General features: G+C 49.1%; 1 protein-coding gene across 1 annotated transcript; it reads right to left on the bottom strand.

Annotated features, from left to right (window-relative positions):
* Window positions 1-685: 685 nt before the first annotated feature.
* PXMP2 (peroxisomal membrane protein 2) lies at window positions 686-10,702 on the bottom strand. Its single transcript, XM_021692279.2, has 5 exons — window positions 10,561-10,702; window positions 9,051-9,164; window positions 7,027-7,189; window positions 3,656-3,775; window positions 686-1,022 (listed from the first exon to the last, which is right to left on the bottom strand). The coding sequence occupies exons 1-5, from the start codon at window positions 10,680-10,682 to the stop codon at window positions 954-956; spliced, it is 588 nt and encodes a 195-aa protein (XP_021547954.1). The 5' UTR covers window positions 10,683-10,702; the 3' UTR covers window positions 686-953.
* Between the last annotated feature and the right edge of the window lie 103 nt (window positions 10,703-10,805).

The raw sequence follows: 10,805 nt of genomic DNA, 5'->3' as shown, positions 1-10,805 counted from the left end.
AGGAGTTGACATAATCTGACTTACATTTTTTAAAATCTCACAACCCTTCCCCTGGGCAAGAAATTAAAGAATTCCTCTCTAGGGAAACTGGCCAGTCTAAGAGAAAAGGCCTCAGTTACTGAAAATGGGTGATCTCCAACAAAACTGGGTCCCTGCTTTGTCAGTCCACAGTGAGGGTACTGCCTGAGTGGCTCCAACTCTTAAAGACTGATGCACACTCAGCAGACTTTTGGGGAAATCCTGATTGGGAAAAACAAAGAGCAAAACAAATGGGAAAAAAAATCCCCATGAACCCTGAGAAAATAGAAACAGCATATAAATATAAAAAAAATTTAAAAATATAAAATTAAGATCCAAGGGTATTGTATCCATGAAACAAGAATGGGATACTGAGAGTGAGAAAAGGCGAGGAGGAGGGTTAACAAAAGAACATTAAGAGAGCAGAAAAAAGTCAGCTGAAAGGGTGGCATACACTTCTCACAGGGCCTCCAAATGTCAGGGTAAAGTCCTGCTCTAGAAGGGCCCCTTTCCAGTGGCTCCATGTAGGCAGGCAATAGTATTACAGATTTTACCAAAATTTTTTTTTAGTTAAAAAAAAATCTGAGGGCAGCCCTCTGGCCACCCATTTCTACCAAAGTGACACAATTGTTCTGAAAAATTAAAATCACCACAGAAAAAACTGCATTATAGTTTATTGTCGTCCTAATTCAATTCAAGGTGACAAGTGAAGTCAACACTACTGTATTTTCTGACTCTAAGGCAGCATCACCCGAAGATAGTTACTGCCTTTTTAAAACACAAGTTCTTATGTTAAAAGGTTTGTTTCTCCATCTTCAATCACATGACGTGGAGTCAGATAAAGTCCTGACTAGGTTGTTTCTGCTCCCTCACCCTACGCAGGTGGGTCCCTAGACCCACATGGGCAGTGTGTCTGCATTCGCTCCAGGTCCTCTTCACTTCCCCAGAGAGGCCAGGTAGATGTACCAGAACAGAGACACCAGGTTGGCAAAAAGCACTCGGAACTGCCAAGAGAACACAGGCCACAGTGAGGCCCTGACTGTATCTACCAGTCACCGATCCCCCAGGACAGAGCTCATTCGTTGGTCAGTCCATCCACCCACTACTGTATTCACTGAGCCTTTCCTTCGTACAAAGCAGTGTGCTAGAGGGGTGAGCAGGACAGTCTGTGCCTAGCGATGTTACAGGCCAGTAGGGAAAACAGACAGTAACTGTCCTATGTCCTCCTTCACTGAGCACTCGCTCCTGGCTCAGCTTCTCACCCCAGGACTGAAACTGCTGTTTCAGCCCCGAAGGAAAGATACACCACTGGATCCTAGGAATCCATGCCCGCCATGTGATACCCCGCCAGCCCAGGCCATGACCCTGCTTTGATGATCTGGTGGAGGTACTCCCACCTGAAATTACCTCTAGTCAGTGAGTCTCCCTGACATATAAGCTCCATGAAAGCAGCAGTCTGTTCTATCTTGTTAGTCACTGTATCCCTAGAGTTTAGAGCAGTGGGGCATACAGTAGGTGCTCAGTAAATATTTGTTTAATAAACTCCACTGCCCCTTAAGCACTCACCTGCAACCACCTAAAATGGAAACTAATCACAGCCTCCCAGCTTTCTGTCCCTAGGCTGTCCAGGAGGGTCCCATTTTCCAGGCTCTCCCACTCTCCCATCCATAGATCCCTTCACATCCTCAGCCATTCTGCCTTTCCGTATCTTTATTTCCTTTTCTATGTACTTTAGGATCCATGGCTCAGAGCCTTCATTGCCTTCCCCTCTTGTTCCTTAGTTGTACTCCCTGGAAAACCTCCATCCTCCCTGCTGCCCTGGGGCCCTGTGCCCATGCACAGGAGGGTCTCCAGTCAGCTCCCTCTGTCATTCTCTACAAGTTTACCGTGTCCTTACTCCCCTCAAGAAACCCATCTTACCTCCTCTCCCCTCAGTCTGGCCCTGCCCTGCCCTCTGCCCTCCCAGAGGAAAGAGAAGGTATACACGGGCGTCCCCAGTGAACAGGCACCTCTTTCCTGTCTTAGTAAAGAAGGGCCTCTGTCTAAAGCACCTCTCTGCCCAAATCCCATGCCCCCCTCTTTAGGGTAGCATATGGCCCCTCTTCGCTTCAAAGCCCATTCCCATCATTTCTCCCCACTTCTTCACAAACTTCTTGAGAGAATTTTGCAGACTTATGATTTCTACTTCATCCACCACTCAATTCACAGCAGTTTGGCTTTAGCCCTCATGGAGCTGAAATTGCTCTTGGGAACATCACTGATAAGATCATTGTTAAAACCAATGAAACTGATTCTCATTTTGCTTTAACCCTGCAATATCTGTGGTTGTGTGTCACTGCCTTCTCCTGGTTTTCTGCTACTCCTTGGTGTGTGTGTGTGTGTGTGTGTGTGTGTGTGTAACCACCCAGCCTGCACCTCCCTCCCCTCTTCCCAGCCTTCCAATGGAGCTGCAACTCAAGGGAATTCTGCCCAGGTCTCTCCCCTCTAGAGCAGGGGTGAAAACAAGTAGGTTACTTAAATGGTGTGCAAAAAAAGCTTAAGGTTGCAGTCCTTGGAAAGGCCTGTTTGAGAGGCTAGCCCTTCCTTGGGGCCTGGGTACTTAGAGTTCCTGAGAGTTCCCACCTTTCCCCAACTGATAAGAATGGCTCCCTAGGCCTGGACTACTTGCTAAAATAACACAGTTCACGCTGAGCACTTGCTCTCCTGGGAGTCTGGAATTCTGGTGTGTGCCAGGCAGAGGATGCCTACGTGACCAGCCCTCCCAAAAAACCCTAGGTGCTGCGTCTTTACAGGGCTTCCCTGGGCAGAAACATGGCCTACATGTTGTTGCGTTTGGTGGTACCAAAGCTCTTTTGGTGAGCGCTTGCTCTGTGTGACCCTCATGGGAGGGAGGGAGCACAGGAAGCCTGCATGGATTCCTAGGATCCAGTGGTGTATCTTTCCTTCAGGGCTGTAATAAACCCAGGCCATGAGCACACAGATGTGCCGAGCCCCTCTAGCGTATCTCCAACCTTGCGTATGGTCTTGGGGCTGGACACACATGAGCTGTCCTTGGTGTGTAAAAGCAGTGCACAATGGCGAGGCCCCTCAGCCCTGCCCCAGTGAGCTGCTCCTGCAGCATAGAGCCCCTCCAGGCTCCCACCTTGCTCAGAGCAGGAGGTGGGGCTGCGTGGGGCAGTTTCAGCAGCCCACCTCAGACTGCGACCCCCCCGGTGCCAGAAGTGCTGGACCCCATGTGTATGGCACCCCAAGGGCTGCCCCACCCCAGGTCCCACCGTCTGCCTGCTCCTCGGGTGTGCGCTGACCTCACTGCAGATTAGGCTGCCCGTGCCTCCCCTGCACATCCTGCTGGGCACTGGCACTGCTTGGCACCTGCGTGCACTTTTGACCGTGACCCGCGAGGCCAGGCACTGGCAATACTGCACCCCTGGAAAATCCAAGCTGCTCCTGGCCTGGGGGCTTTTCAGAAACATTTCTGGGACCAGTGGATGAAGTGTGGACACCTGTTTTATCTGTCCAAATCCGGAACTGCTACTGATTCTGGGCAGAGAGAAAACCGCCGATCAGTCCAAGCTAAAACAAGGCTGGTGGAAGATGAGGCCCCCTCTGGTTCTGCATGGTGCCGGCTGGCCCTCACCTGCAAAGGGACGTAGTTGATGTTGACAAACTGCGCCGGGGTCCAGACTTGCCAGTTCATGCACAGCGCCGGCCAGAAGCTTCTCCTTATCTGGACAGCGACCGCAGCTGCGTCTCTCCCCTGGAAAGGAAGGGTGTGGATGGTGAGCAGTGGCCACTGTCCTCAGAACCGAAGCTGGGGTGCCAAGGTCTGCAAGTCTCCAAACCCTAACATGATGGTTTTTAAAACTGTGGATTTTGGGGGCGCCTGGGTGGCTCAGTGGGTTAAGCGTCTGCCTTCGGCTCAGGTCATGGTCTCAGGGTCCTGGGATCAAGCCCCGCGTCGGGCTCCCTGCTCAGCGGGAAGCCTGCTTCTCCCTCTCCCGCTCCCCCTGCTTGTGTTCCCTCTCTCACTGTGTCTCTCTCTGTCAAATGAATAAAATCCCTTTAAAATAAAATAAAATAGGGCGGGGGGATTGGTTAGCCCGGTGACGGGTATTAAGGAGGGCACGTACTGCATGGAGCACTGGGTGTTATACGAAAACAATGGATTGTGGATCACTACATCAAAAACCAATGATGTATTGTATGGTGACTAACATAACATAATAAAATTAAAAAATAAATAAATAAATAAAATAAATAAAAAATAAACTGTGGATTTTGTTCCATTTGTATGTAGACAGCACACCTGTGTGCCTAATTAGCGCTGCGGCTCTAAGGAGCCAACCACCCGGCTGGGAAGTCATCAGCAGTGAGGCAGTGCCCAGGGCCCTCATGGACCTTCATCACTCTGTGCAGGGCTGACTGAACGGCGGGATTCATGCAGTTGGCCATGGGCACCAGAACGGCTATGTATGCCTCGGCTGTCAGTTCTGCCCAAAATAATCTCCAAAATGGATGCATTTTCAAGCAGAACTTGAAGTTTTAAAAAAATGAACCCCAATAAATTGATTCTAAATGTCATCTGAGAGGATAAATGCATAAGAATAGCCATCTAGAAAAAGAATAGCAAGAGGAGGCCTAAATTACTAAAGACTTAAAAAAATACTATCAAATGATGGTAATTAAAAGCTAAAAAAGAAAAGACATACAATGGAAATTCATAGAATCCAGCAAAAGATCAGAGAGTCCAGATAATGGATTGCACATATGGGAATGAGAGCGTGATAAAGTGGACGTTTCAAAGTACGGGGGGATTGTTCAATAAATGGTAACAAGACAATTTGCTATTTAAGTGAAAAGAAACAAGACAAAAGTATATCTCCCACATATGAATAAAAAAATAAGAATACTAGAGGAAAATATAGAATATTTCCACTATCTTTGTGTTTGTCAAAATGTACATAATAAAATCATAAAAGAATAAAGTAAAGGAGAATATTCCCAGTATCTTCCTTGAAGGAAGCCCACAAAGGAAAAGAATGACAGATTTGAATACATAAAATTTTTAAACTCCTGTATGGAGAAACACACTATAAATAAACTTTATTTATATAACTTCAAAGGTTTAACTTTATCTGCAATTAAAAGACAAAAACCTGAAAATGGGAAAAATATCTGCAGTCTGTATTTGGCAAAGGATTGATGTCCTTAATATATACAAATATACAATCAGTGAGAAAAAAGCAAACACTGATAGAAAATAAGCAGTTAATACAGTAAGCATATAAAAAGATGTTCAACCTCATAAATATGCATACATTATTTTTTATGTATCAAATTGCCAACTATTTAAAAGAAAAATACAATCCTGGTTGTTAAGAGTGTGGGGAAACAAACCTCGCCCAGAGGACAAATCTGCGAGGGTTGGGCGCTGTGGGGTCACAAAGCCTAGTTCTGACAGGACTCACGGGCTCGCAAGTTATGGGAACTCAAGCCGTGGGCCTGAGCTTTCTTAAAAATGGGGTTGACTTGTGGCTCAAATGACCCAAAGGACTCAATGCAGAGCTTGGAGCAAGTGCTCAATAAATGTCAGCAGTTTGTACTATTCTACAGCCCTGCAGGAAGAACAAGCAAGGACAGCCTTTTTGGACAATTCTGGGAATTAACCAAACAGGAACCCTTACACAAAAGGGACAGGCATACGGTGGAATACCATGCAGTCCAAACGTGATTATCTATGATCAAAAAAGTGCTGGACGTTGGCAGAGCACAGGGAATTGAGTCCGTGATCCTGTAATTAGAGTTGTGTGGTGACACTTAACGCTGAGCACGGAGGACAGAGTAGCTGAATCACTGTGCCGTAGACCTCAAACTAACATGACATCGTGCGTCAACTACATTCAAATTAAAAAAAAATTTAAATGCAGATGCAGAAGCATCTATAGTGTGTGTGGTATAATGTGGTCCCACATAGATCATTTATGTGTTGGGTACCTTACACACTTTGGTCACCTATGACATATGTATTCAGGGTTCTCATCTTTTAATGAACATACATTCCTTTCATATTTGGAAGGATAAAAAGGGATGTGGGTGCCCTTTGCTTCCTCCTACCTCAGATTTCCTAAGGGCTTGCCCAACACCTCTTTTTACTATCAGGGACTTAATACTAACCAGTTAAGTTGAAGCATCTTTCCTGCCCCCCCCCCCCCCCCCCCGAACACTTTAAACCACAAGGGGTGTTCTCCTCAGGAACCTGAACTCAAGATGCTGCTTCAAAATAAAACCTGAAGGAGAAGGATTTAGCTGCTGTGATTGGTTGGGACAATTACTTTCAGGGCAGAACATGACACATCTTGGGCACACAGTGGATGGAGAGTTGGGGAGGGGGTAGAGGTGAACTGGGAAGGGACTGGGCTGGGCACAACCAACAGACATGCCTGGTGACTCTGCTCGAACACACCCCTCATGTGGTGGTTGTGATGGTTTAAATCTATGCTATGTTAACCTCTTCAGAGCACTTGTGATGTTCAGGACTGAGTTAGCACAGGGTTCTGCAATGCCATCGGGGGTCTGAAACTTGTTTCATGAATCCCACAGACCCCCTTCTCAGAACCCTGTTTGTATAAAATAAAATATATGGGATTACCAAGGAACCAACTATACTGAAATACACCTTTCAAAACATTCAGGAAAAGAATCTTAGGATAGACGAGTAGATGTGCTTGCTTACTGACACAGTGACAGGACTTGAGGCAGGTAGGAGGGGCCACAAAACATAAAAGGTATTCTGTAACAAATGATGCGTGGTGTCAAGATGCCTGTGACTTCTCACTGTGGACCAACAGGTACTGCCGACATGACCGTGGTCTGTGTCTGACGTTCATAAAGGGAAGTGAGGAATTTCAGTTTGAGTGTACTGAAAAGTTCACAGGCCCTCTGATTTCCACCCACAGACGCCAGGATAAGAATCGCTGAGCCAAACAAAGAGCTATGGCAGAGACCAACCTCCAGGAAGTTCATGATGAGGAAGAACAACAACAGGAAGGCCGGTGCAAAGAGGAGGCGGTCCAGCAGGAGCCTCTTGAGCCCAGCCAAGGGGACCTCGGAAGGGATCCACTGCTCCATGAAGACGTAGAAGAAGTGACTCAGTGGCCCTGTGAAGAAGAACCTGAGGCCCCACGGTGGGGGTGAGCAGGACTGCCATTCTCTGGGTGTGCCCTTCTTGGGTCCAGCTTCACCCCCAAACCCCAGGTCCTAAACCCTGCCTCCCTGGAGCCTCCCATCACTGACCACACAGGTCTGTGTGGTCCTTCTAGAAAACAGGCCTTCTTTGAATCTGCTTCAAGCATTCTTTTTTTTTTGTCTCTGCTAGACCTGCCTTGGATCTCCCATCAATTTCCATGTGGCCAGCTCCTTTTCAACACTGTCGGCTGGGAGACTTTGTTCATGATTGTTCTGGACAATGAACCCACCATTGTCCCGGCCACGTTCTAGTCCAGGTCCTGCCTCACTGTCTTCATAGCCTGTGTCACCATATGTCATGATCTCATCTGTTTAGTCATACGGTACCCTCTCTGCTGAATAGAGGTAACCGTCCCAGGACAGGATTGTGCCTGTCTGTTCACTGGGCGTGAACACACTGTCCACAGTGCCTAGAACACGGCCTGGCTCAGAGGAGGTGCTCAAGGATGAGTAAGTGGATGTATCGCTGGTGTCAGAGCTTTTCATCAAACCCTCCTGGGCAGTTAGCAAGAGTGAAACCTGGTGCCGTGCACCAGCTGGTCTGTACTGACCCTGTGTGTTCCCAAGTGCAGAGTACTTGGGACACGACTGAACACAGCCACCGCATCTACTGGTACAACAGACCTGTAGCTCTGTAAAATTCAGCAGTAAAAAGATGTGCAGGGACCCAGGGCTCTTTCAATTTTTGACACTGGAAGTCCTCACACAAGTGGTTCTCAGCTGTTGCTTCCTCCTTCCACAGGTTAAGTGGCCTAGAGCAGGGGTCCTTAGTGAGAGGGAACAGAGTCTTAACTTTATTTATTCTTTAGTGATCCCTCCACCCAGCGTGGGGCTCGAACTCAAGACCCCAAGATCAAGAGTTGCATGCTCCACCGGCTGAGCTAGACAGGCCTTGAGAGGGAACAGAAGTCTTGAAGATGGAAACTGTGAGTAACACTTCCCAGGGGATTCTGACACACTCCCTCCCTCCAGGGTGATTATGGCTTTAACTACATTATGGAAACGTTGTGATGACCGCAACCAACATGCTTACAAATATAAAGTGATATTTCTGAATTCTAAATTGAAAAAATGACTCTTGTTGCAAAAGACTTCAAAATAATCCATCTATACAAACACTATTGTTGGCCTGAGAACTCAGGGAAGACTTAATTGGTAAAACTGAATCTCTGTGGTCTTTGCAATTCCAAAAGTGGTTCAGAAACTGGACACTTTTCAGGATACCTAAATATTTATTTTCTGGATGCTTACACTATGAAAATAACGGAAACAACTGACCATATTTGAGTCTGTTTTCCTCTTTCATGATCTTTGTGTCTTGAAGGCTAATTTAGGTTTAGGTGAATTATCTGCCCTCAGATCTCTCAGCCCAATGAAGACAGCCACCCCCACCCAAGCAATTCAAAAGGAAAACCATAAAACAAGTTCACGTTTTCCACCATTCTGATTTTTTCCCATGGTTACTTCAATGCTTTTTTAAAAATTATTTCTCCAGGGGCGCCTGGGTGGCTCAGTCATTAGGCGTCTGCCTTCGGCTCAGGTCATGATCCCAGGGTCCTGGGATCGAGCCCCGCGTCGGGCTCCCTGCTCTGCGGGAAGCCTGCTTCTCCCTCTCCCACTCCCCCTGCTTGTGTTCCCTCTCTCGCTGTGTCTCCCTCTGTCAAATACATAAAATCTTAAAAAAAATTATTCCTCCAAATTAGGTTATTTCAGAAACTTGGTCTTATACCCTCGCTTTGTGGCAATCAGTCTGCTACTGGGTAGACCAGCCCCTTGATGGAACTCACCCATAAATGGCATATCTGAGAGGCCCAATGACATCTAGCTTTTGGGAGTTTTCTTTTTCCCGCTTCTTCACAATTAACTGGGCCAGGAAGTTCCCAAGTGCTGACAAAATGCCACTGTGGACAGAGATGTAATCAGATAACAGGAGAAAGCAGCAGGAGGGTGGCCCGTTCCTGTCTGTAATCAGCACGGCTGTGCGGAGAGCAGCGTGGGATGGGGAGAGATGAGTCCTTTCTAAAGCAGCCCGGGTGTAAGGTTCCTACATCAAAAGGTGGAGACAGTAGAACTTCACATGCAGACAGACACACACACACACACGCCCGGTCTGTGGACTGCACCTGCCAGTGTCCTGGGTGTGATACTGCATTAGAGGGTTACAAAATGTTACCAGTGGGGGAGACTGGGCAAAGTGTACAAGGGATCTCCCTGTATTATTTCTTACAACTGCATGTAAACCTACAATTACCACAATATAAATTTCAGTAGAAAGGTGGAGATGGGCCCAGGTGCTCCAAGGTTTGGTCTATAGTTACCTTCTGATAAGCTCTGTGTGCTAAAAAATCCAAAATTCTTTGTACGGCTGATAAGGACCTTCTTGATCTGATCCCCGGCCACCTCCTTCTCACCTGGTCCCTTCCTCACTGTTCATTTTCTGCAGCAACACAGACCTTCTTTCCACTGCTCCACTGTTAGCTTGCTCCTCCCTCAGGACCTTTGCACTGGGTACCCTCTGCCCAGAGAGCTTTTGCTTTCCCTCCTTCAGGTCTCTGTTCCAATGTCACCTCCTCAGATAAAACCTCCCTGACCTCCCTGTTTATCTTGCTTTTTGTCTAGTTTCTCACTAGAATAGAAAGCCCACTGAGGGTAGGGACCTTCCCTACCTATCTGACTGCTGGTGCTTCACACCCCGGAAGCATGCTGTACATATTTATGAAAGGCTGCATTTAATAAGAGGGGATGAGCTTACAAAATTAACTGATTAAAGCTGACGAAGGAGAACGATGTCTCATAAAAACTTTAGAACCCCAAATCAAAGGGTGCAACGGACCAGCAGACCCGGGGGCAGGGGCCTGTCGTCACCTCTCCCCCAAGTGCAGAGCTGCGAAGACAAGGCAAGCGAACACCTGCCGCCCCGCCCAGGCGAAGGGTGCCGCTCGAGACACGGACCCGAACGCCCCTGACCTCGGAACCGGCCGTCCGGCTGCGGCCGCCAAGGGGAGGTGGGCCGGACCCACGCACCCTCGGGAGGGGACCTCCGGGGAAGGGGGCCTGGCGCCCTCGGTCGGTGCGTCCCTTTGGTCTAGCTCCCTGGCAACGACCCGCCAGAACCGGACGCACACAGCCGCCTACGCCGAGCCCTCCGGCTAGAGCAAGGCTTGCGGGTCGTCTGACTCGCGGCATCTCGCCTTTCGCACTCAAATCCCCGCACAGAACGCGCCTACGGGGCTGCGTCCCCGCGGCTGGCCGAGCTGCGGGCCGCCCCCCGCCCGGGCCCGACCCCTCCGCGCCGACCTGGTGGCCGCCTTGGTGAGCACCGGGTAGAGCCGCAGGAGGCGCAGGTACCGGGCGAGCGCCCGCTGCGGCAGCGCCCCGAGCCCGGCCCCGGCCCGCAGCGTCGACGCCGCGGGCGCCATGGCCACCGCAGCGCCGCGGCCGCCCGGCCCCCAACCCCGCCTCTCGCCCGCCGGGGCGCGGGGACGGCCTCCCGTTTCCCGCCCCGCCGCGGCCCGCAGCGCGGCCCGGGGCAGACCCGGCCG

Source organism: Neomonachus schauinslandi, chromosome 14, assembly GCF_002201575.2.
Source record: "Neomonachus schauinslandi chromosome 14, ASM220157v2, whole genome shotgun sequence".
Classification (NCBI taxonomy): Eukaryota; Metazoa; Chordata; class Mammalia; order Carnivora; family Phocidae; genus Neomonachus; species Neomonachus schauinslandi.
Note: the sequence above shows the minus strand (reverse complement) of the source record. Positions and strands in the feature narration are given on the sequence as shown.

Coding starts and splice junctions, on each gene's coding strand:
- PXMP2 (XM_021692279.2), bottom strand. CDS start 10,682: ATGGCGCCCGCGGCGTCGACGCTGCGGGCCGGGGCCGGGCTCGGGGCG. Junction 9,165..10,560: donor CTCACCAAGGCGGCCACCAG/GTCGGCGCGGAG, acceptor CTCTGTCCACAG/TGGCATTTTGTCAGCACTTG. Junction 3,776..7,026: donor TCATCATGAACTTCCTGGAG/GTTGGTCTCTGC, acceptor CTTCCTTTCCAG/GGGAGAGACGCAGCTGCGGT.